The sequence below is a fragment of the Aplosporella prunicola genome (assembly GCF_010093885.1).
Source record: "Aplosporella prunicola CBS 121167 unplaced genomic scaffold K452scaffold_104, whole genome shotgun sequence".
Classification (NCBI taxonomy): domain Eukaryota; kingdom Fungi; phylum Ascomycota; class Dothideomycetes; order Botryosphaeriales; family Aplosporellaceae; genus Aplosporella; species Aplosporella prunicola.
This window is the reverse complement of record NW_022983632.1, coordinates 1-24334: the sequence shown is the minus strand read 5'-3', so window position 1 is coordinate 24334 and position 24334 is coordinate 1. Positions and strand designations below refer to the sequence as shown.

Below are 24334 nucleotides of genomic sequence, written 5' to 3'. Positions count from 1 at the left end.
GTAAATAAGTAGTGCAGGGGTAAGGCTGTTGTGTAATAACTAAATAATGAGGCTGATAAACGAGAGTTATCGGAGTGATCCTAGCTGACAAATCTTTATTATAGAAGCAAGAATAGGCTCTAAGAATACTTGCAGGGAATAGTGAGCGCGATTTAAACCCTACATTAACTAGGATTTAGAGATGACGTAAAGCAACTAATTTATTAAGGATATTACTTACAAACATTAAAATCTAATCCATTACAACTTATACGGAAACAAAATGACTCTTAGCTCTAAGCCTTTTGCCATAGCGGTAGGAAATGTAAGGGAAACTGCCCCAATTATGTCAGCGTCGCTTTGCATTTAAATTGGAGCGTATCTTACGGTAACATCGCCAAGGCTAAAAAAGCCAACAACGACGTTCCCCACTGATATCCTAATTCTGTCAAGAGGTATTCGTATCAGCCGCTTTTATTCACTGGCCCTGTTTAGTAGTCTTGGTCCGGGGTGGGCTTACTGCTGTACATCTGTACTCCAAACAAAGGAAACGCCGCTGCAAAACTGGACCTTGCGAAGCTGTTTGCTGCTAATGCACTTGCAGCATATAGCGGATACTGCATTTTCAGCCTTCTTAGTATAATTAGCAGGGAATCGCACTGCACTTGCGCAGTTGATAAGGAAGGTGAAGACCCCAGAATATATTAAGACGATACTGAGATTAGAGTTAGTATAATTATTATACACGATTAGGTAAATTGTCTTACCCTCTACCAAAAAGACCCGAAATTATAACCGGTGCTGCAACTGTTAGTTTTTCCATCGGCGCGAAAAGAGGGCCTCTGCTGAAGCCATACCTATCCAGTGAACCTATGTAAAGCAAGTTAGCATTTTTCCTACCAAGCCTCACAAGTAGAACCGTAATCACTTGCTTTTGAATATGTTGTCCAACCAAACCCTTTGAGCAGCGAAATCAGCAAAAGCCCAGACAAACACTTCTGAAACTTACCGAACAAAGCGAAAGGCACAATAACAGCGCCCAAAACTGTGGGCGGAAGTCTAAACTCCGGCTCCGATCCACTTGGCTCGCCTCCTAGAGCTTCTCGCTTTCGCACAAGCCGTGTAAAGTTCTTTCGCCAAAATATATCGGAAAGAATACCAAGCACCATGCCGACCAAAAGCCCAAGAAAGGCCAAGCCAACTTGTGACAGCGTGAAACCGTGGTTGTTTTTAAAGACCAAGGGGAAGGCGCCGAAAAAGAGATACAAGATGCCCAACAGGATAGCGCACAGGATGCAAAGGTTAAGACAGTGTTGTTTCGACAGTGAGTATGTGATGGAGATGTTTCTTCTGGAAGTTCTTACCATCGGCTCGAAAATAAGTAATTGGAAAGGCCGAATAAACGACAGAGACAACGTCTGCTGGACAAACTTTGTGTCATTTTCAATTGGTGCCTTCCAAGCCTCATACCCTATTTCTTTTCGAAGTTGTTCTGCCTTGCGGTGGAGCAGTACTGAATGATATGTCTCAAGCACAAGAAAAATGGTCAGTGCAAGTTGCACTACGCTCCAGATGAGCAATGCGTAGTATGTCCAACGCCAATCTGCGTACTGATTGATAAAGCCGCCTACAAGTGGTCCAAGTTCTGTTCTATCGGCGTAATCCGTCAGTAAGTCTGTGTATCATTCTTAGGAGAGGAGCTTACCCAACAAAAGGCGATGCCGTGTATATCATCATCGGGCCCGAGAGCTGCTGTATGAAAGGATGTAGATAGGTCGGCGGCCATAAAACTGTTTGCTTGTTAGTAACACACTGATGGACTATTTAGATGCAAGGGTACTTACTTCAGACAAAGGGCTTAGGATCATAGGACCGCATCCTAAGCCTGCAACAAAGAGCGATAAACCTAACACGAGTACGATTCGGATGATGTTGAACTGGGGGACGATGGCGCTGTAAGTGCTCGAGTAGATAGACGAAGCACAGGTCCTATTGATAATCTATCAGCCTCTAATTCCCTAATGTTCCAGTTCGCCATATGCCGAGGAGAAGGGCATGGGTTTCGGAACGCAAAGTTTTCCAAGACATTACTTACACGCAGAGTGAGCTCGTTGATACAATGAGCACAATGAGCCATCTCCTAGCTTTGTTCCAGGTGCGCGGGTTTTGAACAGCTTCCGAAGCCTTTGATTCCGGTAACGTGTCCCACGTCACTTCATACCCATCGTCGGTTGTCTGATTCTCTTCATCACAGTATGTAGAACCGCCGCTACTCGCAATCGATCGATGAGACTGCGCGTTATGCAGGTTTTGGCTTGAAGGTCGATTCGGACGGCGCTCATTTTCGTCGATGTTACTTTCGGATGTTTGGGCTGCACAAATGCTTTAGTCCTTGTGAGCGTATTTCCGTCAGACTCGGGTTCGTTTTTATTGTCGGTTAGGATAGTTTCTACGAGATATTTCTCTGTAGGTGCTTCTGCAGCGGAGGATAGATGAGAAACATTGATAGGAGTCGAAGGTGATGGAGGAAGCGGTGGCATCACTTGCCATACGAATGGCCGAACCCTACACAAAGTCTAGCTGCTGCATTTAAAGTCTTGGCTCCAGGATTTGTGCCATTTGTACAACAAGATTTGCGTGTTTGCTGATAAATCGACGGGGCGCCCTTTGATCTCCTCCTACTTACAAATCAATCCAGCACTCAGTGACGTGGGAGCGGCATTATAACCCCTGAGATTTTTAGCTTGTAACACACGGCTCATGAAGCTGATGGAAACAACACTATGGTTATTGTTGGCTCGAAAAAATCTCAACTCTTGAATGATGTATAGGTCTCCCGGCAGTTGCAATGTCTTACTATAGTGGCCTCGTAATGTGCATTCAAACTGCTATACCACGAAAATGTTATTACTGCTGATAACTCAAGTTCCTGAACTTGTAGAGGAATTGAGTTACGACTCAGAAGCTCGAGCACAGACACAGGTTTCCACTCCAATCCGCGTACACCGTATACTCCATGCAGGAGGATGTGCGGTCAAGAGCTCGGGTAATAATGGATTTCATTTGTTGCCTTAGATTCGGGGTAGGGAGAGATGCCGATACTAGCGCTCCTAACATGCCGCGACAGTATGGTTTTCCACGCAGCAAGTTGCGCTTGACAGTCGAGATAGAGAAGTTTTCGTTGCTCTGTTATGCTACCCTAAGCATTCGTGCAAATGCTAGAAATTTCTGAGTTACTCTGCGCTGGGGTGACTGGTGTGGTGACGTGGGTGTAAAAGTGCCGACTACGGCAACTTCGGCAAGTCAACGTTCCCGAAACTAAAATCGGCATGTCACTCCTCTCTATGCTCTATTCCACTTAGCCCACCATTAGAGCCATTCAGCTTTAGAGACTCCTGGATTGAACATTTCTAAGCAGACATGTTACAAAGCAAGGAGAGATGCGCCGTGCAGATGCTTCAAACCCAATATAAGTACCAGCAAATCGGCAGACAGAGCAACAGGAATCCAAACCACATTCATCGATCGCAACGACCATCTCAGCGACCATAATTACATGCAACAACATGATCAGCTCGCAGCGTTTGTTCGAACCCATCACTGTTGGGTCCTCCCGACTCCAACACCGCGTCGTCATGGCGCCCCTTACGCGTTTCCGGGCAGATGACAACCACGTCCCCACTGAGCCCATGGTCCAATATTATGCACAGCGCGCTTCCGAGCCCGGAACTCTTCTCCTCTCAGAAGCGACGTTTATTAGCCCGCGCTCGGCAGGCTACGCCAACATTCCGGGGCTGTGGACGGCGGAACAGCTCGATGCATGGAAGAAGGTGACGGACGCCGTGCATGCCAAGGGCAGCAAGATCTGGGTGCAGCTTTGGGCTCTCGGGCGTGCAGCCGAGCCGGGGATCGGCGGTGCCTCCGGCGGTGCGCTGTACGAGGAGAACTTCACGGACATTGTGAGCGCCAGCGACATCCCCATGCAAGAGGGCCTGCCGAAGCCGAGGCCTTTGAACGAAGACGACATCTGGGGCTATGTGGAGGACTATGCAAGGGCTGCTAAGAATGCTGTCGAAAGAGCTGGCTTTGATGGTGTCGAAATCCATGGCGCCAATGGGTATGTCACTGACTCACTGACAATTTATCACCGCTACATGCAATTTTTACTAACTCGTATGCAGATATCTCATCGACCAGTTCATCCAGGATGTTTCCAACAAGCGCACCGACAAATGGGGCGGCAGTGTTGAGAACCGCGCCCGTTTTGCCATTGAAATCGCAAAGGCCGTTAAAAAAGCCGTCGGCCCCGAGAGGGTTGGAATGCGTCTGAGCCCCTTCAGCACATTCCAAAGCATGCGCATGGAGGACCCAGTGCCGCAGTTCACCACTGTGATCACGGCGCTCCGCAACATCGGCATCGCATACATCCATCTGGTCGAGTCTCGCATTTCTGGCAACGTAGAGAACGACAATGCCGCCGAAACTCTCGACTTTGCACTGGAAGCTTGGGGAAAGCAGAAGCCAATTCTGCTTGCTGGAGGATTCAAGCCCGAGTCCGCGAAGCAGGCGGTTGCCGAGTATTCCGATTACAACATTGCTATCGTGTTCGGACGTCTCTTCATTTCGACTCCCGACCTGGTGTACCGCATGCGCAAGGGCATTAAGCCGAACGCGTATGACAGGACAACGTTCTACCGCCTGAAGGAGAGGCCGTTGGAGCCCGGCTACATCGACTATCCGTTTTCTTCTGAGTTTCTCGTCGAGGCGGCTAAGAACTAAGCAACGCTAGAAGCGTGGTACGCGAGATAGAGTAGAGCGGTTTCGTACAGTTTGTGTTTCGTACATAGATTAGATTCGCAGGAGAGTTGAAGGAAGACATTCAATATTCAACAGAAACAAGTTGTACATAAGTCGTTAATAATTGTCGGCATCATGTTCAGACCCCCTCCTCACTACCCGGATGCCCGACACTGCAGAAATTACCTCAACATCAACATACGCCGTGGTAACTAGCCTAGCTTCGCCCCAAAAAATCATTTGCAAATCCCAATTAAGCCTTATTTCCCGGGAACAATCAACCCGTCTGCAAGGCTGAGATCATAGTACTTCAGTACCCCGCAAGCACCCCAGTCCACGGCGGGGAAGATCTACAAACCTACTACTTGGCCAAGCAACGAACGATATTTGTCGCAGTGCATCAAGCACCCCGCAACAGGACAATGGTGGTTCCGTGGGTAATCCGGGTAAAAGAGGATTATAAAATAGCAATCAATTGTGCATCACAATTCTTATTATTTCTACCTAGGCTTCACGAACAAGTTCCTTCTGATACGGTCCAGCACCATGAAAAGCACGCCAATACTGTTACTCTGCTGCGCAATGCAGAGCCTCGCTCAAAGCTCGACAACGGCCTCCGGGTCGGCAACAACCCCAAGCCTCTCGCAGACAACAACTCGCATGGACATCAGCGTGGAAGGTGCGGCTGCCCCAAGCCCTCAAACCCCACGGAGACACAACCGCACTCACGCACCGCAGACATGTGGAACATGTGGATAGGCGCCGTGTCCATGGCCGCCGTGAACACGACCGTCTCCCCCACAGCAGTCGCCAGCGCCGAGCTCATCCCGCCGCCGCCCCAGCACTACGCGTCGTGGATGCGCGGGCCGCAGAGCCCCGCCGTCCACGCGAACGCGAGCTGGCGCTTCCCGCGGGCCTTCTGGTGGGGCGTGGCGGGCGCGTCGTACCAGGTCGAGGGGGCGGTGAAGGACGAGGGGCGAGGGCCATCGGTGTGGGACGCGCTGCTGCATCGCGTCGAGGGGTATAGTATGGCGAACGAGACGGGGGATGTTACGGCCAATCATTATTACTACTATAAGCAGGGTAAGGGTTTCTGTGCGTTTTGTTGGACATATGCTCGCTGATCCCGAGCGCAGATATTGCTAGGCTTGCTGCGTTGCGTGTGCCGTACTATTCGTTTTCGATTTCTTGGAGTCGGATTTTGCCGTTTGGACGGGGTCCGGTTAATGAGGACGGCCTGGCTCATTATGAAGACGTTATCAATACGTGTCTTGAGTACGGTGTGAAGCCAGCTGTGACGCTGTAAGTATCTTTCGTGTGCAACTAAACACTCTTGACATTTTGCTGATGAACTAAATAGGTTTCACTGGGACTTACCACTGTATCTCTATAATCTTTACGGTAAACACGATGCTCACTTACCTCTTTATAGCAACCACTGACACGTAACAAAGGAGGATGGACCAGCGAAGAGATCGTGGACGACTTTGTCGAATACGCTCGAATCATCCTAACCCGCTACGGCAACAAAGTGCCCATGTGGTACACACTGAACGAGCCGATCAGCTTCTGGTAAGCAAGCAGCGGCAACATTACGTCCAAGCACACAGCGCGCTAACCCATCAGCACGCTGCAAATGCCAGAGCACTACTTCAAAAACGTCACGATCCCCAAAAAGCAACAGCCCTACTTCTGCGGGCAGCACGCCCTGCTCGCGCACTCCAAAGTGTACCATCTCGCCAAATCGCTCAACATCACCGGCCCTATCTCGCTAAAGAACAACGGGTACTACAAAGTCGCGCGAACAAACAGCACCGAGGACGCCAAGGCCGTGCAGCGAGCCTGGGACTTCAACGAAGGGTGGTTCGCGAACCCGATCTACGTGGACGGCGAATACCCGCGGTACCTGAAAGAGTACGTGGGGACGTTCCTGCGGGAGCTGACAGCGGAAGAGAAAGCACAGATACAGAACTCGACGGACTTCTTCGCGCACGACGCCTACGCGGCCAAGATGTACATGGCGCCGTCGGGGGGGATCGACGCGTGCGTGACGAACGAGTCGCACGCGCTGTTCCCGACGTGCGCGGACTCGACATTTACGTATGCGGACGAGGACGGCGGCTGGAACATTGGGCCTGCGGCCGATCCGTACACGGCGTGGCTGCACAAGGCGACGGACTGGATTCCGCAGTTCTTGCACTACATCCAGGATACCTGGCATCCGGCGGGCGGGATCGCGGTCACGGAATTCGGCTTCACGGAGCCGTACGAGGCGCGGAAATGGCTGCTTGGGGATATTAGGGCGGACTTGGGCCGGACGACCTACTTCCACGACTACCTGGAAGCGGTGCTGATAGCGCTGAGCGAGGGCGTCAACGTCGTCGGCTGTCTTGCGTGGAGCGTCTTCGATAACTTGGAGTGGACGGCGGGGTTCAATGTGCAGTTTGGGCTGCAGTACGTGAACCGGACGACGCAGCAGCGGCACTACAAGGCGAGTTTCTTTGAGCTGGCGCGCATGTTTGAGACGTATCAAGAGAAGTAAAAGTAGTTAAAAGTCCGGGTAGCAGAGTAGCGCAACTCACTCGGTACGTCATGATTGATTAATGAACCTGGCAGCCTCGGTCATTACCGCATTTGGCCCAAGCGCAGCCGACCCACTACAGTCAGCGTGGCCGATTTAAGCAGCCAGAGCGCCCATCACATATGTAACCCCGCCGGTACCTACCTATCAAACAACATCAAACATCAAACACCACAACCACCAACCAAACAACTAAACAGCTAAAGAAACGCCAACCCCCTCCACAGCAACTACGATGCCAACAACCACAAGCCCGATCAAGACGGTCGGGGTAATCGGCACGGGCGTCATCGGCGCCAGCTGGATCGCGCTGTTCCTGTCGCGGGGCCTCTTCGTCATCGTCTCGGACCCAGCACCGGGCGCAAAAGCGCGGCTGGACGCGTTCCTGCAGAAGCACTGGAGCGCGGTGGAGGCGCAAGGGCTAGCCGGCTCCGCGGCGCCCAGCTCGTACGAGTTCGTCGACGACGTGGCCGACCACTTGGACAAGGTCGACTTTGTGCAGGAGGTGGGTGCCCGATGCGTGACTGATTGCTTGGTTGCTTGATTGCGTGCGTTGAAGTCGAAGAAGAAGAAGAAACTGCTTGCTAAGACTTTCCTGTTTGCGCACGACAAAAGAACGGCCCCGAAAACGTCGCCATCAAGCGCGCCATCTTCGCCAAGCTGGACGCGCGCGCGCGCGCCGACATCGTCATCGCGTCGTCGTCGTCTGGAATCCCGTCATCGCAGTTCATCACCGACTGCACGCACATGCCGTCACGGGTGTTGATCGGCCACCCCTTCAACCCGCCGCACCTGATCCCATTGGTAGAAGTCGTGCCGCACGCGTCAACCTCCCCCGCCGCCGTAGAGCGGGCCATGGACTTCTACCGCTCGCTCGGCAAGCGGCCCATCCACGTGCGCGCCGAGACGCCCGGCTTCGTCGCGAACCGGCTGCAGGTGGCCGTGTGCTCCGAGGCGTACAGCCTCGTGCAGCGAGGCGTGGTTTCGCCGGCCGATTTGGACGCGGCCATGACGACGGGCTTGGGCCTGCGCTGGGCGCTGACAGGGCCGTTGATGACGAATGCGCTGGGCGGCGGGGGCGGCATGGACGGCTTCCGCCATTTGCTCGAGCATATTGGCCCGGGGATGGCGGCGTGGGAGGCTGACATGCGCGAGCACCAGTTCGGCTGGAGCAAGGAGGATTTGGGAGCCGTGAGTGGGGAGGTCGGGAAGTGGATGGAGAAGCTGGATGCCGATGAGGTGCAAAAGGAGCGCGACGAGGTGTTGTTGGCGCTGTTGAAGCTGAAGAAGAAGGCGGCTTCGTTGGTCTAAGAGGTGGTGGTGGTGGTATGTATGTAAGTCTAATTCTCGAGGCGCTCTGGATAGAACGGCGTGCTTTATATGGTAGCATGATCTATTTTCCTACATACGGGCGGGTACGCTCACGCAGTGCAAAACAGGCGCAGATCAATTCTAGGCAGTGAGGCCGATTACATGCTACAACCAAAAACTCACTCCTAAGGCCGCTCATTACCGCTCGCTTCAGAGACGACGTTCTTCTGCGTCGAGAACGGTTCGTCGGAGCTCAAGTCCTTGATGCGACCAAGAAGGAGCTCGATAGACCTGTACCCAGCACCAGGGGTATAGCCCGGAAGCTCATGGCCGGCCAACTGGACCGAGTAAAAAGTGAGACCACGCTCTGCGCCCCACCTGCCCACGGTGCCCGCCTCAGACAGCGAGCCGCCATTGTACTCGGGGTGGAAAGGGACGAAGAACGGCTTTGACGGGAATTCCTGCAAGCCCTGCAAGCCGTTCCAGGTCGTGTTCTGCAGGGCCAGCAGGGAGCCGTTGGTCGGCAGGATGAAGTCGAGGTCGCCGACGCCGACAATGGTGTTGTTCGTATGCTCAATGACGCGCTGGAGGGTTCCGTCGACGGCGGGGCCCAGCGACTGGTCGCCGCCGGGGAAGACGGACCTGCTGCTGCACTGCTCCCAGGCCTTGCCGATGATGGGTGCGTTGATGGCTGCTTGGACGTCTTCGCGCGCAAAGTAGACTTCTTGGCCTGGGGGGCTGTAGTCGCCTTGGTTGACTATGCCCATGACCGAGTACAGGTGCGGGCACGTGTCGGTGATGTGCTGAGCGCTTGTTAATAGGTACTGATAATCGCGTCGTCCGGAGCACTTACGTAAATGTTGAAGCACGGGTTGATGTCAAGCGCGGCCGAGTACACGTACTCGAACATGCTACCCTTTATATTCGGGAATGGCTCTTGCGGCGGAGGGAAAGTCAGGTAGTTGTCAAGGTACGTGGTGAAGTTGAAAGAGTCTGCTCTCTTGTCCATCTCCTCCAGGAAGGTATCGTTCAGGTTAAACAGGTTCTTCCAGTAGTGCACGTACGGCGCGATTACGACTTCTTGCTGCAAGATGTCGCTGAAGAGGTACGTGTAAGTCATATGAGTCTCCGTAATGGATGGGTAGACTTACTCTCCAATGATAGGATCGTTAATAGCAATACCAGCAAGGTTGTAGTAATCCTTGTCGTTGGCTTGAATCATGGCATCCGCAATGTAAGGAACGTAGTAACCTGCGTAACTCGTTAATCCTTAATATCCAACAAGGGGAATGCAAACACCAGAGCGTGGTGAGTCTTACCAGCGTAACTCTCTCCCGTGACGTAAACCTTATTGCCATGAAGCTCAAAGGTATCAACAAACTGCTTATAAAAACCGAGGAACTCCTTGGCCATGCCCAACTCGTCCGTAATATCCGGGGTACCCTAGACGGCATTAGCAACTTCCCCTTCCGAGCTTAGAAGATCAACCATACCTTGCTGAAGCCGACACCGACAGGCTGCTCGACCCAAAGCATATTGGTCAAGTTCACCCAGGTGTAAGGATTCTGCGTCGGCGCCAGCGTGCCCGACATCCAAGTGAACGGGCCATTTTCCGTGAGCAAGCCACTGAGTGAGCTGCAGCCAGGGCCGCCATTGAGCCTACAAGAAGAATCGCATGTCAGCATATATTGGCGCCCAGCAGCCAAGCGCACACAGCGTAGCGCCAAGGCGTTCGCAGTTCTTTCACGCCACGGCAGCAATGTCGCACACGGTGCTTGGTACAACAACTCACCAGATCGCGAGCTCATCCTTCGCCAGCGGGTTTGTCGACGGGAAAAACCAGAAAAACAGCTCTCTCGTCTCGTTCTTGTCCCCCGAAATCGGCAGCAAGCCGGCATACGACTCGCCGATGTCGAAGTCGACCTCTGGGAGCGCAGAGCCATTGACCACGAACTCTAGCGGCACAGGACTGCATTAGCAAAAACAACAACAAAGCGGTCTACAAGGCAGCAAGAACCGCGGGATACTCACTCTGGGACTTATCGTTCAAGTACGCACTAGCGCGACGCTGCAAGCGCTGATTCTGGAACGGCTGGCCAGCGCGGCGCTTCTCGACGAAAGCGCGCTTGACGGCATCGGCGCGCTCGAAGACGTTTGCGCGGGGGAGGGTGGGCTTGGAGTCTGCGTCGGCGGCGGAGGCGGGGGCGAAGGACGGAGGAGCAGCGGAGACGAGGGAGGCGAGGGCGGCCGAGAAGGCGAGGGCGAGGGTCGAGAGCCTCATTGTGGCGGAGAGAAGACGAAGAGGAGCGGAAGTGACAGTAGGCAGCACACACGCACACTGACACTCGGGCAAGCACACACAAGAAGCACGCTCGAAGCCGCTTCCAGCAACAACAGCAGGAGCGAGCGGGCGGCGTATTTAAGCCTGCGGCTCTGAGGCGCAGACGCAGACGCAGATTCGCACGTTCGTTCCTGCTGGTATGACAGCTGCAGGTCGGGTATGCGCGGTGCGAGGGGCGCTACGCCCAGAGAGGCAGGTAACGCAGGGCGCTAGGCCGGGAGAGGTAGGACGGGCTCGCTGAAGCTCGGTTCATTGATAGCAACAGCAAATAGCGTGGCATGTGTGCGAATTGTGGTGCCGGGGCGGGGTGACGGGGCTTTTTTGTTTTTTTTTTCGCTTTGCTGATGTTGCAATATTCGATAGTTAGTGACGGTGATGGTGATGTGATTGTTTCTTGTGGAGATTGGGCGGTTGCATTCGTGCGTGAGTGATTCATCGCTGTCTTTGCCATGTGCGAGCAAGAAACAAGAAAAAATAAAGGAAAAAGAAAAACACCGACAAACCGTCCGCAAAGGAAGGTGCCGCAGCCAAAGCCACTTACTTCCCTGCACATTATCACGATAACACGATAACAAATCGCTTCCCTGCCATGGCGCCATGGCGAACTACTTAGCCGAGGTGCGGGTGCGCGTGGACAAATCGATAGTCACCCTAGAGGCAGGCCGCTGTTTACCTACTATTTCCAGCAATGGGAGGTGTCCATCTGCCGGTTCCTGCGCAAACGCGACTTGGCTTACCTACTGTAGGTAGTCAAGTCTCTTATTGAGCAGCTGTTTCGCTCCCGCCGTGAAATGGTGAAGGAAGTCTTGGCCGCCATCAGCCGCCCACCAGCATCGCCGAAGACAAAAGACAAAAGACCAGACTCACCAGCCGCCCATTACCGACACGGCAGCCACAAACATACACAGCGCACCACCCACCTAGCGCAGTCGCTATATTGCCGCGCCAGCAACCAACAACCAGCGACCAGCGACCGACGTGTCTGTTTATAGGTACATGGGTAGGTAGGGAAGCAAGGGCGGAGACGAGACATCAGGGTGCTCGGATGCGGACGCTGTCGCGACCGAGCAAGCAAGCAAGCAAACTGCTCTACTACCCATGTACGGATCCGTACGTACGTCCACGGCATGGCAGCGCGGACGCCGACCGGGCCGTGCGCTGTTCCGCTTCCCGTCTGCCTACCTAGGTACCTACAGCATGGAGGCCACGCTACCGTCTTACGAGGACGCGCGACGTGCTTTGCGCGAGTGGGTCGGTAAAGGGCTGTTCGATGCGATAGCTACGCTGGTGGTACAATAGGAGGTGAGCTGGACTGGGCCGCACCAGCCAGAGGTCCGATACCGGCGCTGCAAGTCGCGGGAGTCCGCGGAGGTTGTGGTGGTGATTCTAGTGAAGCTGGTGGAACAGCTGGACGCGCGCCCAGAGGTCGCGTGCCATTCGTCGTAAAGTTTACATGGGCATGTGCAACGCAAGGCGCACACGACCGCCCCGCGCAGCATGTAAATGCGATCGAGCAGCAGCAGCAGCAGTAGAAGAATGCGGCTCAAACACCCCAGAACCGAGCAAAAGCACAACACGCAGTAATGCATGCAGTGTGAAATGATTATATGCTTGCTTGATTGATTGATGATGATGATGATGATGATGATGATGATGTACGCACCAACGAACTCCCCCGAGAAAAAAGGAAAAAAGGAAATAAACAGCCAATAAAGTCCAGGGGTATCGCAATGCTCTAGGGCTCTATGACTCCGATGTTTAATGCTTGCGCGGTGTTCTAACGTCTGTCTGTCTGTTTGTCTGTTTGTCTGTCTGGCAGGCTCTTCTCGGCCCATTGAGTCGTTGCGGCCGATTGCCCGATCGAGAGCGGTGCGAGTGATGGGTAGGTGGGTAGGTAGCGGCGCCGCGGGCGTAATATTGTCGTAGACCGGATTGAGAGTGTGCGACTCGATCGGCTCGAATGCATTCGTAGTTGAATTATGCACGATCGGAGCAACGGCCTTAACAAACGGCGAGGAAAGAGGTAGGTAGGTAGGCAGGTATGCATGTCTCGCAAGATGGGGGTCGAGTCGATTCGTTTAAGCCTGGCGGGCAGTAGCAGCAGCAGCGCCGCCAAACGGCCACCAAGACTTCCACTCGTGGCGACGCTCCCACTGCTCGTTGGCGCCGACGCGGCGCTCCAGCTCCTCGAGCTTGCGCAGCTTGACCTCGTGGTAGATCTGCAGCTGCTGCTTGTGCTCCTGCTTGAGCAGCTTGAACTCGCGGTCCAGCTCCTCGTGCCACGGGTACAGGACGCCGGTCTGGAAGCCCAGCGCGCTGATGGCGACGGTGAAGTTGAGGTAGGGCAGCCACTGCGCGTGTGCGGGTTAGCTGGGGCGCTTTTCTCGCTCGCCGAGAGCCGGCGGGAAGGTAGGTACTCACCAAGCGGGCGGTCGGTCCGAGAGGCATGATGGGCACAGAGAGAGAAACACGAGCGAGAAGAGAAGTCAAACAGCGGCGGCGGCAGAACACGGACGGAGCGAGCAAGCGCGCGCAAAAGAGTGGCGGGGAGAGAGAAAAGAGAAAAAGAAGAGGTCAGAAGGAAAGGAAAAGAGAAAAAAAAGGCGCAAAGGAAAGGTGCCTATAAATGTCTGAGTCAGATGGCAGAGAAGGTGAAGGAAGAAAGGGAGAATGAACAGTGGGGGAGGGACGGAAAGTGTACTTCCAGTAGGACGGGCATCGGCCTTTGATCCCCTGGTCCGAGCACTACCGAAGCAAGCCGAAGCAGCCCAAAGCAAGCCCCTGCACGGTCCCCCCCTGCCCGTCTTTAGCCCAAGTGGTCTGACTTTGGGCCTGTTTCATTCGCCGACCAGGCCTGGAGAGAGAGTTCTGGCCTCTGGCCTTTCGGGACAAGGCCGCCACGTCGTGTAGGAGACGGATCTTTCATTATCCCCATCATCATCTCGTGGTGCAGCAGCACCTGATTATTGCATTGCATTGCAGGTAGACAGACTCATCTCCATGCGTCGGTCGGTGCCTGATCCGATCCCAGAGTGAGCGTTCCGATGCCACGGCGTCGAAGAAACAATGATGCAACAAGCAGCGGCTAAATGCTGGCACGAGCGCCGAGGTCAACACAGCCCTGCAGGGCGAAGGGGCAAGGCGGCCGCGGGTGAGCCGAAGCCGGAGAGGGTCTCTTGCTGCCGTGGATAACTACCTCTGCATACTAGCGATCGAGGCCCTCTTCAACAAAACCACGCAAGCACTTTCAGGAGATGAAGTCGAAATTAAGGGTCCCGCGATTCACCGGCCCATCCCCGCATGACGTCATGCCGTTTTTATGCGTCTGGGGTTTTGCTGAAAAGATAAATTCCTACGCCAGAACGCCGGGATATCTAAATGTATCTCCTCTGGAACTATCTATATACTAACTGTTCTCTCGCGGAGAAACAAAAAACGCCCCTGCTATGCTACTACAGACCATCAACATCTAACTATAGGGATAGGCTGTCAGGAAAAGATTAAAAAAAAAAAAAAATTCTCGCAGAACGTGCCACCCCAACGGCTAAGCTTCCGATCTACCTACCTACTCGTACCCTCTCAAGGCCCTTGCACCCACTCCGGAACAACCCTCTTCGCAAACCTCATAAACTTCCAAAAGCCGACGGCGTACTCGACGTTGCCGTAGGGGTCAGTGACACGCTCCGGGTACGCGATACCAGCGCCAAAGAGGCCAGGCACCCACGCCTGCGCGTCTCTACCGCCAGCACGGCTCATGTCCACCTTGGAAGCGCTAGGACCCTCTTCGGCGCGGAGGAAGCGTCCCGAAAGCGGCTCGTGAACGACGCTTAGCGGCTCCTCTCCCGCCACGCCATCCCGGATGGATAGCTTGGGGATAGGGTCCCGCTTGTACCCGACGGCCTGGACGATGTGCGTGCAGCCCGGAAGCTCCTTTTCGTACACGCTGTCCTCGTCGCCCTTTGTCATGCTCACTTTCTGGATGTACTTGCTCACGGGCGAGTTGGCGAACTCGTTGTCTTCGAGGTTCTCGCGCGCCCAGTCCGCCGCTTCACCCTTCAGGCCCGTGTTGTCCCTCAGTATCCACCCGTCCATCGGCACTGCGTAGCGCAGGGGGTTGCGCGTGAACCATTTGATGCGGAGTTGGGGGTGGGAGTCGCGGGCGAGGTTGTAGAGGTTTCGGAGCACGAGGATGGCGCTGTGCGAGGCGCCGATGACGGCGACGGTGGCGGACGGCGAAAGAGCTTTGGGGAGGAGCGAGGGAGCGAGGCAGGTGTCCAGGTCGACGGACTCGAGGTTGAGGTCGTGCATGCGTTCCTGAATCGGCAGGGGAAACGATATGGGGCTGGAACCGGTGCAGAGGATCAGCCTCGAGGTTGTCACCGGGATCTGGCCTTGGTCCAGGGCGACAGTCCAGTGGTTCGCTTGCTGTGGTAGCGGGTCAGCCAGCGTTGCGGCTGAGTGTAGCGGCGGGAGGTAGGTACCTCGTTGAAGACAGCCGCACTGACGTAGCCCAGTGTTTGCTGCACGCCATCCGTCTTGGACAGCCCCTCGGTAAGCATCAAGTTCATGTCGGCAGCCCTGCTGAGTTCACACCCTTTATCCTGGCGCATCTGGCGGAGCACCGAAACGGCATTGGGCTCGGGCGTCGACTTAATGACATCTCGGAAGGGCTTGACGGCCTCTGCAAACTGGATGAACAGCTTGACAGCGGTGTTACTACAGCGAAGCGAGTCAGCGATTCCGTTTGCGGCCGGGACATACTAGAGAGCACTTGCCTCGGAACTTCTCGGTACTTTGCGTTGACCCGGCCCGCCTTGAACAGGGGATCGACCCAAAGAACGCGACCCGGGAGACGCTGCTCCAGCAGATTTCCCACAATGGTGATCCCGGCGGGCCCGCCGCCTACCACGACCGCACTGTACTTTGCACCCTCACGAGCCATTGCGACATAGTGGCGGCCCATGGCGATACGGAGCGCATGCCGCGCCTTTAAAGGAAGCCGTAGGCGGCGCAAAGAGGAAGGGGGGCACGGGGGAAAGAGGAGGGGGTATCAGGAGGGGTTACCGAGTGCGCGTTGTTGGTGCAATCCGCAGCGGGCGTTGCGTGCTGCACCGAATCGACGCGGCCAAGCCCTACGCTATGCCCGGAAGCGGAGCGCGGGCCGTACCGACACCACCACCGCCCACGCAACGACTCTCATCACCACTGTCGCTGCGACAAGCCTGCGCGTCTTCGCACGATCTTCGCCCCTCGCCCTCCCACTCCGAGACACGCGAGTTTCGCCGCTCCCCAAGGCAGCTAATCACATCATTGCGTTTTGTCACCGATCAGTCGGGGCGGGCCTGGCCGCCTGCGTCAGCTCCAGCAACTGCAATGCGCTTCTCTGTTCCTCGGCCGAGGTTACGCGGTTGACGTGTTTGTTGCGTCTGCGTCTCCTGAGTGGCCGGGCTCGACTGCCTTGTTGGGAGAAGAGACTGCGTCAGAAAGGTATACGCCTCGGCACTGCATACGCATTGCAGCGGCCTGCGGGTCGTTCGATTGGCTAATCCGTTTCAACTGCGCTTTGAAAGTCGAGACTATCTAGCATACGGCATGGTTCTAGACGCAGGTAGGGGGCATGATGGCGGGTCTGCTGATTTGTAGCTGTGCAGACGCCTCGGAAATAGCCACGTGCTCGTATCGTGGCGGCGCCAAGCTATCTAATCGCTGTGCTCCTATCGGGCACCAGCTCGATACGGCGGGGATTGAACTTCGTCCTGATGCTTGACGTTGTATGTCTAGGGTTTCTATGACCGCACGATGAGGAGGGACGCGACACGACCTATTGATTAGACCTTGGTTCCAACGACGCAGGACCGACTTCGAAAAGATTGATATCAGCAGTCAAGCACTGCATTTAGGGGTGAAACGGTAAATCAATCTCACAGTAAAACAACCGTTATCATATTCCCACTGGTTCAACATATGGAAGACGTATCAATCAAACGTAACAAATCTGCAACAAGAAGCACCAACTTCAGCACATTTCACAAGTCTCACAAACCACTTCGAAAAAAGAGTTATAAGCGAAGCATTCTATTACTTGACCAGAGACTACTTCTAAAGCAACAGGAAAAAGCCAAAGCCAAAACCAAAAAGCCAAAGACCAAGCGAGTGAATAAACAACCCCCAAGATCCACAACCAAACCCGAACAAGTCCTCCATCGAAAGCAAAGCAAAGAGAGAGAATATTAAATCGAGGAGCCGAGATCAGATCGGCGCGAGAATTCCACGGCAGTGGTAGGTATGGGGTGCGGAGCGCCTGGTGGATGGTGCCGCTGCCGGAGCCGGTGCCGAGACAAGGCGAGGCGGGGCAGGGCAACCGGGACCCGGTGCGGAGAGTGCGTTCCCGTCCCTAGGTAAAGCCATGCGATGCCGTGCAGGGCGCGCTTAGCAGCTGCCGCTGCTGTGGCTGCTGCTGCTGCCGCCGCTGTGCTTGCCGCCCTTGGGGTCCCGCTTGCACTTGTTCTTAGCTTCCTCTTCGGCCTTCTTCTTGGCCGCCTCCTCTTCCTTCTTCTTCTCGGCAGCAGCGGCCTCCTCCTTCTTCTTCTCGGCGGCGGCGGCCTCCTGCTTCTTCTTCTCCGCCGCAGCCTCCTCCTGCTTCTTCTTCTCCGCGGCCGTGTTGTCGTGGGCGGGGGTGGCGGCGGGGGTGTGGTGCGCGGCGGCGGCCGTGGCAGTGTGGTGCTGCTGGCTGAGAGTCTGGATCTCGGCCTCAGAGGGGTGGTGGGCGCCCTCAGCCTTGGAAGAGACGATGTTGCCATGGGCATCGACAAAGAGCTGGGCCATGTTGATGTAGGTGTTGGGGTCTTCCCAGGGGTTTTGGTAGTAGTTGCCGGTGTCGGTGGTGCCGTCGGTGGTGCCGGTGGTGTCGTCGTAGCTGCCGTCGTCGGCGGTCGTGTCCTCCTGCCTCTTGAGGTGGGACTCGATGGGCTGGCTGCTCTGCGTGGGGACGACGGCGCGCTGCTCAAGGCCGCTGGTGGTGGGCGCCGGCGGGGCCGGGGCGGCAGTGACGGCGGAGATGCCGCCGATGAGCATGAGAGCGAAGAAGTTGTTGAAGTGCATTGTGAAGATTGTAAAAAAAAAAAGTGAGGGAGTGTTTGGGTTTGGTTGGTTGTTCGGTTGGCTGGTTGTTTGTGGTTGGTTTGAAGAGAGTGTGTCGAGTCCTTGGCTGGAGTCGGAAGCTGTGAGAGTGTTTGTTGTTCTGGTTCTGGTCTGCTCTGGAGTCTGTCCTCGTGGTCTTATATACATCGAAACGGCCCTCATGGCCCTCATGGCCCTCGTGGCCCTCGTGGCCCTCGGTGAGGGTCGTGGTGCGCGGATGGCCCCCATGCGCCGATCCTCGCGATCCTCTGACCATTTTTAGGACCTGGGAGGGCTGCCAACACCAGAGCGAGGACAGTGCGAGCCCCGTTGAAACTTTGGCCCGCAAGCATGCTTGCCTTGTGGCCCCCTCGGGCGAGATACAGTAGAGGCGGTATTGTGGGAGAGAATCCTTTCGGTTGGAATTGTAAGTGGGGTTTCTTCTAATCTGTGTAGGGCGAAAAAGCTTTGACTAAAAGAAGATATTGTAGGACGCATCGTTGACAATGTAAGAACAATTCTTTGGTGCCGTGTCGAATACTGGCACCTAGGGCTCGACATCCACGGCCTCGTCTCCCAAAGAAAGAGTGTGAATCGAAACAGCAACCATCCACGCACCTTCAATCGCGATTCTCGAACGCAACCACACCGCCAACCAGGCCCTCGGCAGCAGCATGCTCAGACCAAGCCGCGGGAAATGAACATGTCTCAGTCCCATCGACACGCGCAGTAACAACAGAGGGGGCGAACAATCCCAACCACGACGACAGAGAGCCAGCACCCCGGCTCCGCAGCAGCAGGGATCCGCGCTCCCCCACGCGATCAGCGCGTTCTCGGTCGCTAACAGCAGTGCGTGCCTACCACGGTAAGCTATCCAGGCACCACGGGGGCCCGCGACCAGACGCGGCCTTTTCGAAGTTCGAAGCCGAAGGCAGAATCGAAGCGAGGGCCCAGCATGAGGGCGACCCGCGCACGCCCTTGGCCCTGCGCTCTTGCGGCTTGGGGGCCGCGACGAAGGATCGCGTTGTGGGTTTCGTTTTCGGGGCGGAAATGGTGCACGGCGCGCGGCTTGTGCGGTGGCCGTGTGGGGGCGCAGGGCGCGGTCGCGAGGGATGGTTGTTGCTTCCATGCATGCATTTTCACCATTATCACCGCCACCGCCGCCGCTACGACGTTCTTCTCTTGCGGCTGTCGTCGTTGGCGATTGAGTCGCTGATAGCTCTGGCAAGGCTGGAGCGGCGGCCGCAGCCTGCCCAACTTACTTACAGTACTACCGCGCACACAACGCGAGCGCGCCCGTCCTGTCCCGCCCGTCACCAAGCCGGCCTACCTACCGCTCGTCGAGAAAGACGCCCTACCGCATCACGGACGCGTCGCGTCAAGCATCATCCTGACCAAGGCCTAGGCGGCACGCACCATCCGCGCCGTGCCAGACTGGGGCCAACGGCCCCAATGCCGCCAAGTGGCGTCAGCAGTGCTCAGACGAGACGCGGCGCAAGAGCGAGCGAGCGAGCGAGCTCATATCCCAGGGTTGCGCTCCCAGGGGACTACCTACTAAAGCGTACTTGAGTGCGGACACGCTTGAGGTCAGCGTCGACGATGCGGCGCAGTTCGCCTTTACCTATCGAGGCCACGCTGCCGGCGGTAGCGAAATGCATCCGCTTTGCCGGAAGAGAGAGAGAGAGAGAGAGAGAGAGAGAGAGATCTACCGCGGCAGTCGGCCGGGTCGGGTGCGGGGTTAAGGTGCGTGATGGGGCGGGGAAGTGATGTGTGTGGTAGCTGCTATGCTATGGCAAGGATGGCAAGCTGTAGACGCCCAGGGCGCGGAGGGGTTCAGTGGTTTTGGAAGGAGCGGCTGTCTGTGTAGGAGATGGAGACGCATGGGCATGTGGTGGGCGCGGTAAGGGAGATAGTTACGAATACTGCTGCGCTGATAGACGAGATCGAGATGGGCTATACGTGAGGTGATTAAGTACCTAGGCAGGTTAGCTAGAGATATAAAGACTAAAAATATCAATTCGTCGAAACCTACCTATATCCTACGTCCCGGGCAAGCAAGCATACAGGCCCTAAACTAAAACTAGATACTCTGCACACGCTCTACGTACGCTCTACGTGAACCTACCTTAGTATAAAACCAAGTAACCGCGAAATACTAGGTTTATACTAGCTAAGGATTAGTAGTAGTCTAGGCCTAGCATTCTAGGGTAAGGTGTTAGAACTTAGGGGTTATTTGTTTGAGTTTACGGAGTACTGTGTTTTCGTTTTGTTTCGTGGTTTTTTGTGGTTTGTGTTGAGGTCTTTGAGGGAGGGGGTATGAATGTGGGTGGGGTGGAGATATAGGTATAGGGATATCAGTGTTGGTGGTGATGGTGGTATTGTCGTTATTGTCATTATATTCGTAATCCGTACTGTACTGTACGAGATGGGTACCCAGTCTAAGCAACCAAACAAGCAAACAACCCCACAGCACGCCTAAAGCTTCGCCCCTACCCCCGCAGCAACAGCAGCAGCAGCAGCAGGCGCAGCAGCTTCTTCATCCCCGTTTCCATCCCCCTCACGCACAACCGCGCCCCTGTCCTCACCAGCAGCACCCCCCTGCCCCAACGCCTCGACCATGCGCAACTCGGCCGGGGTGCGTCTCACCGGCGCTCTAAACGCCAGGGGCGCAAGCAGAGCGAGGACGGTAGCGCCGCCCAAAAACCCCGCCGTCACGCCCCAGCCAATAGGGTAGTTGGGCCCATCGCTATCGGGCCAGATGCGCGAGCCGTACACCGAGCTGAGGTTGCCGAAAGCATTGACGAGCGCGAGCACGATGGCGCGTTTCTCGGCCGGTGCGCCCATCGTCTGGCTGATCCAGGTGAGGGCGATGGGCAGCGCGGTCCAGATGCCCGCGGCCGTGAAGCAGAGCATGACGTAGCGGACTATGGGCTGGGTGACGGCGGCGCAGACGATGGCGCAGGCGCAGCCGAGCGCGTAGAAGGTCGCGACGTGCAGACGGCGCTCGTGCAGGCGGTCGGCGCTGAAGGCGGCGCAGTTGGCGATGACCGCCGCGACGATGTACACGGGGACTGTCATGTATTGCGCGGTTGCGCCTTTGTATCCGAGCGTTTCGGTCAGCGTCGGGATGAAGTACGAGATTGTGCCTGCGCCGACGTTGAGCACGATCATGATCAGGAAGTACCAGGTGCGGTAGTCGACGACGGCGGCCATGAAGGCCTCGCGGTGGGAGAGGCGGGCGGCCGAGGAGTCGTCGTCTTTGGAGGAGTTGGACGAGGACGAGGAGCCGTCGGCGAGCAGGCGGATGGTGGCGAGTTGGCGCTCTTCGAGAGTGAGGGCCGCCGTCGTGCTTGGGTAGTCGGGCAGGATGAAGATGGCAATCATGGCTACGCCCGTCGTCGCGACGCCCTCGACGATGAACAGCCAGCGCCACCCCGCGATGCCGTGCGCGTTGTGCAGGTGGTCGGTGATGGCGCCAGCGAGGAGCCCACCAAAGGCGCCCGAGAGGGTGGACGCGGTGTAGAAGATGGTGAAGCGCTTGCCTGCAGGTCGAAGGGTCAGTGATGCGTTCGTCTGCCATGAGCCAAGGGAGATGAGAAGAGGGAGTGCGCACCTAGCTCCGCGCTCGTGTACCAGCAGCTCAGCAGGTAGAGCACGCCGGGGAAGAAGCCCGACTCGATGCAGCCGACGATGAAGCGGAAGGCGAGCATGGCGCCGTACGTCTTGGAGGCGGACATGGCGGCGCTGAGGGCGCCCCACACGATCATGATGCCGGGGAGGAACCACGATGGCTTCGTCCGCGACAGGATCATGTTGGACGGGACCTCGCAGAGCAGGTAGCCGAAGAAGAAGATGGAGATGACCCATGCGTAGCCTGGCGGGGTTAGATTGGACATTGAAGTGAAAGAGGCACAATTGACTTACGCTGGTCGTCGAGGTTGAGAGCATCAGCCATGCCGGCCGTTTTGGCATTGCCCTGAAAGCAATACAGCATCAGCAAATGCTCGCAGTAGACACGGCAGCAAAACTCACAATGTTGGTGCGATCGACATAGTTGAGGATATACATGATCCACAGCACAGGCATCAAGCGCAGGTCAATCTTGCGCAGCAGCTTCTTCTCGGCGGCGGTGCCAGGCGTGTAGTTGCGCAGGGCCTCTTGCAGCTCGGCCTGCAGCTCGTGCTGGCGCAGCGTCTCCTCATTGACGCCCATCTCGAGCTGCTGGACATTGTTCTGCGGCTTGGCCGTGTCGTCAAGGCTCGCGATGGAGCGGCGCTCGGCCTCTTCATTGGCGGCAGGCATTGCGCTTCCGTTTCGTCTGCGGGCGGTGCTAGTGTTTCGGCCGACCCGCGTCGTGATGGTTGGTGGTTGGTGGAGGTGGTGTTGCTGCGGCGGCGTGATCTAGACCGCGCTGTGGCTGGCGGGTGGTCGTGGTACAGGGAAATAGCTTGATAGCACCACCTGCAACAACAAGACGACACGGAGACGGGAGACTGGAGGAGTGAAAAAACAGGAGGGAAAGAGGGGAGCAAGTAGAAGAAGAAAAATAAACAGCAGCAGCAGGGAAAAAAATACCTAGTCAGCGAATCCAGCGGCAAAAGGCACCGGCAGCAAGGCAAGGCAAGGCAACCTAGCCTAGACAGTGATGCAACCCTCACCGTCCCCGTCCCCGTCCCCGCTCCCCAGACCCCAGCATCATCACTCATCACTCAGCATCCACAAAGGAAACGACCCGAACCTCTTTCAGTCTCTCCGCGCCGACGCATCGCCGGACCAGCACCGACGCCTATGCCAGCGTCGCATTCGCCCGCCGCCCTAGGCCCGAAACCGCTTGCGCGCCGCCCGTCCCCACGGGGAGCATTGTCGCGCCATGAGTCGTGAGCGCGGAGCAGCAGCGCAGCGGTCGTGGAGCGGCAGTGGAGTGGCAGCGGCAGTGGAACGCCGAACGGCAGCAGACACACAGCAAAACTACCGCCGTAGCAGCCGACCGCAGAGTGGGAGCGAGTGGGGCAAGCAAGCCGGCCGGTCGAGAGTCTCGCCCTAGCTATTGTACTCGTACATACGGGTTACAGTACCGCAGCAGGAAGTCCAGGCGTCGTGCTGCACGGAATCATGTTCGCGGTCGTCGAACCAAGCTAGCACGCGGACCTGACGATCCGCATCCCGCATCGGCGCCACCAGCAGCCACCACCTACTGACCACGTAGCCAACAGCCGCAATGGAAGCCGCAACAACCAAGAAGTTGAACCAAAAATCCCGCCCAATTCCAAGGCAAGCTCTCGCCAAACCGCCGATCCCGCCCCGTGAGCAAACCAAGTCGCGGGCGCCCAACCAACTGCACCAGGACCAGCCCACCCCACGCGGGGACCCCACCAAACAACCAATCTCTGCATGTGTTTCCCGACGCCGCGCGCCCATTGGCTGGCTAGGTCGTCTGCGTCTGCTTCCCATCGACGTCGTTCGTTTCTGCAGGAGATTGGATGAGTCTGCATGTTTCAGCTGCCTAGTTACGGATTATCTTCACCCACACACGCAGGACCTACATCGCTCTCTTACTACAATATTGTACATAGGTACATACCTTCGAGCCTCATCCCCCATGTCCCCCGTACCCCCGTACCCCCAGTCACCCCCAGTCACCCCCAGACCCCCGGCCCCGGATGCGGCACCGGCTATTACGAAAGCGAAAAGCGAAAAGCCGGGAGCCTGGAACCAGGAGCGGTGTGTCTCTCCACCAGAGCGCGTGCACGCGATGATGATGCTGTGTACAGTACAGTACAGTACGTGGTAGGTATGGTTTTGCTGCTGCTGCCCTTAGCCCCAGCACAGTGAAGTGCAGTGCAGAGCAGTCCGTCTAATAAATACAGGGTATATACATCCAAGAAAGCGCGCCGCCGCCGCCGCCAATGCTTTTCGTTCGAGCTTTCCTTTCTTCTTCCTCCCCTCCCCCATCCCTCGTCGCGCGTACTCTATATACATGTGCAAAATACGTGCTTCCCCATGCTTCCGAGTCGGCGTCAACCATCAACATCAACATGAATTCGTTATCCGAGGCATCAATCAGATCAGCATGACAGAACAAAAGGAAATCAAAGACCAAGAAACAGGTGTAAAAAAAAGCGCTCGCGTGCGTGAACCGGTTCCCGAGAGCCGCGACTAGGTAAGACATGGAAGAGAGCGAGCATCAATGACATAAGCGAATGGGC

At 56.1% G+C, this 24334-nt stretch overlaps 14 protein-coding genes across 14 annotated transcripts; 5 read left to right on the top strand and 9 right to left on the bottom strand.

The window, feature by feature from the left end:
* Positions 1-247: 247 nt before the first annotated feature.
* Positions 248-2645, bottom strand: K452DRAFT_331857 (uncharacterized protein; the record flags this gene model as incomplete). The annotated part of the gene is made up of 9 exons (XM_033545139.1): positions 2337-2645; positions 2075-2271; positions 1824-1968; positions 1685-1776; positions 989-1629; positions 890-937; positions 500-643; positions 367-424; positions 248-314 (listed from the first exon to the last, which is right to left on the bottom strand). The coding sequence occupies exons 1-9, from the start codon at positions 2517-2519 to the stop codon at positions 248-250; spliced, it is 1575 nt and encodes a 524-aa protein (XP_033391226.1). The 5' UTR covers positions 2520-2645.
* A 900-nt stretch (positions 2646-3545) lies between these two features.
* On the top strand, positions 3546-4758 carry K452DRAFT_313943 (uncharacterized protein; the record flags this gene model as incomplete). Its single annotated transcript, XM_033543711.1, has 2 exons — positions 3546-4096; positions 4161-4758. The coding sequence occupies 2 exons, from the start codon at positions 3546-3548 to the stop codon at positions 4756-4758; spliced, it is 1149 nt and encodes a 382-aa protein (XP_033391225.1).
* Positions 4759-5322: 564 nt separating this feature from the next.
* Positions 5323-7455, top strand: K452DRAFT_331849 (glycoside hydrolase family 1 protein; the record flags this gene model as incomplete). The annotated part of the gene is made up of 6 exons (XM_033545138.1): positions 5323-5396; positions 5456-5859; positions 5913-6078; positions 6137-6177; positions 6231-6348; positions 6403-7455. 6 exons carry the CDS (start codon positions 5323-5325, stop codon positions 7316-7318), a joined length of 1719 nt encoding a protein of 572 aa, XP_033391224.1. The 3' UTR covers positions 7319-7455.
* Positions 7456-7592: 137 nt separating this feature from the next.
* K452DRAFT_303503 (uncharacterized protein) lies at positions 7593-8668 on the top strand (the record flags this gene model as incomplete). The annotated part of the gene is made up of 2 exons (XM_033542730.1): positions 7593-7862; positions 7973-8668. The coding sequence occupies 2 exons, from the start codon at positions 7593-7595 to the stop codon at positions 8666-8668; spliced, it is 966 nt and encodes a 321-aa protein (XP_033391223.1).
* Positions 8669-8853: 185 nt separating this feature from the next.
* On the bottom strand, positions 8854-10949 carry K452DRAFT_303502 (uncharacterized protein; the record flags this gene model as incomplete). Its single annotated transcript, XM_033542729.1, has 7 exons — positions 8854-9471; positions 9522-9765; positions 9820-9919; positions 9988-10111; positions 10162-10327; positions 10461-10623; positions 10700-10949. The coding sequence occupies 7 exons, from the start codon at positions 10947-10949 to the stop codon at positions 8854-8856; spliced, it is 1665 nt and encodes a 554-aa protein (XP_033391222.1).
* Positions 10950-11917: 968 nt separating this feature from the next.
* On the bottom strand, positions 11918-12927 carry K452DRAFT_16262 (uncharacterized protein). Its single transcript, XM_033535688.1, has one exon. It carries the CDS (start codon positions 12842-12844, stop codon positions 12227-12229), a length of 618 nt encoding a protein of 205 aa, XP_033391221.1. The 5' UTR covers positions 12845-12927; the 3' UTR covers positions 11918-12226.
* Positions 12928-13087: 160 nt separating this feature from the next.
* K452DRAFT_303501 (uncharacterized protein) lies at positions 13088-13457 on the bottom strand (the record flags this gene model as incomplete). Its single annotated transcript, XM_033542728.1, has 2 exons — positions 13088-13360; positions 13431-13457. The coding sequence occupies 2 exons, from the start codon at positions 13455-13457 to the stop codon at positions 13088-13090; spliced, it is 300 nt and encodes a 99-aa protein (XP_033391220.1).
* Positions 13458-14588: 1131 nt separating this feature from the next.
* Positions 14589-15972, bottom strand: K452DRAFT_330183 (uncharacterized protein; the record flags this gene model as incomplete). The annotated part of the gene is made up of 4 exons (XM_033545103.1): positions 14589-14735; positions 14835-15434; positions 15491-15725; positions 15785-15972. The coding sequence occupies 4 exons, from the start codon at positions 15970-15972 to the stop codon at positions 14589-14591; spliced, it is 1170 nt and encodes a 389-aa protein (XP_033391219.1).
* K452DRAFT_16175 (uncharacterized protein) lies at positions 15703-16764 on the top strand. Its single transcript, XM_033535673.1, has one exon. The coding sequence runs from the start codon at positions 15971-15973 to the stop codon at positions 16553-16555; it is 585 nt and encodes a 194-aa protein (XP_033391218.1). The 5' UTR covers positions 15703-15970; the 3' UTR covers positions 16556-16764.
* A 576-nt stretch (positions 16765-17340) lies between these two features.
* Positions 17341-18526, bottom strand: K452DRAFT_16124 (uncharacterized protein). The gene has a single exon (XM_033535671.1). The coding sequence runs from the start codon at positions 18375-18377 to the stop codon at positions 17439-17441; it is 939 nt and encodes a 312-aa protein (XP_033391217.1). The 5' UTR covers positions 18378-18526; the 3' UTR covers positions 17341-17438.
* K452DRAFT_16123 (uncharacterized protein) lies at positions 18527-19561 on the bottom strand. The gene has a single exon (XM_033535670.1). It carries the CDS (start codon positions 19255-19257, stop codon positions 18676-18678), a length of 582 nt encoding a protein of 193 aa, XP_033391216.1. The 5' UTR covers positions 19258-19561; the 3' UTR covers positions 18527-18675.
* A 1042-nt stretch (positions 19562-20603) lies between these two features.
* On the bottom strand, positions 20604-22340 carry K452DRAFT_239257 (uncharacterized protein; the record flags this gene model as incomplete). Its single annotated transcript, XM_033537713.1, has 4 exons — positions 20604-21670; positions 21742-22002; positions 22053-22104; positions 22161-22340. 4 exons carry the CDS (start codon positions 22338-22340, stop codon positions 20604-20606), a joined length of 1560 nt encoding a protein of 519 aa, XP_033391215.1.
* Positions 22341-23346: 1006 nt separating this feature from the next.
* On the top strand, positions 23347-23919 carry K452DRAFT_313936 (uncharacterized protein; the record flags this gene model as incomplete). The annotated part of the gene is made up of 1 exon (XM_033543710.1): positions 23347-23919. One exon carries the CDS (start codon positions 23347-23349, stop codon positions 23917-23919), a length of 573 nt encoding a protein of 190 aa, XP_033391214.1.
* Positions 23920-23950: 31 nt separating this feature from the next.
* K452DRAFT_16110 (uncharacterized protein) lies at positions 23951-24334 on the bottom strand. The gene has a single exon (XM_033535667.1). It carries the CDS (start codon positions 24295-24297, stop codon positions 23983-23985), a length of 315 nt encoding a protein of 104 aa, XP_033391213.1. The 5' UTR covers positions 24298-24334; the 3' UTR covers positions 23951-23982.

What these genes read in the sequence shown, in the direction of transcription:
- K452DRAFT_16110 (XM_033535667.1), bottom strand. Translation starts at nt 24,297, where the DNA reads ATGTCTTACCTAGTCGCGGCTCTCGGGAACCGGTTCACGCACGCGAGC.
- K452DRAFT_16175 (XM_033535673.1), top strand. Translation starts at nt 15,971, where the DNA reads ATGGCGATACGGAGCGCATGCCGCGCCTTTAAAGGAAGCCGTAGGCGG.
- K452DRAFT_16124 (XM_033535671.1), bottom strand. Translation starts at nt 18,377, where the DNA reads ATGGGGGCCATCCGCGCACCACGACCCTCACCGAGGGCCACGAGGGCC.
- K452DRAFT_16123 (XM_033535670.1), bottom strand. Translation starts at nt 19,257, where the DNA reads ATGGAAGCAACAACCATCCCTCGCGACCGCGCCCTGCGCCCCCACACG.
- K452DRAFT_16262 (XM_033535688.1), bottom strand. Translation starts at nt 12,844, where the DNA reads ATGGGCCGAGAAGAGCCTGCCAGACAGACAAACAGACAAACAGACAGA.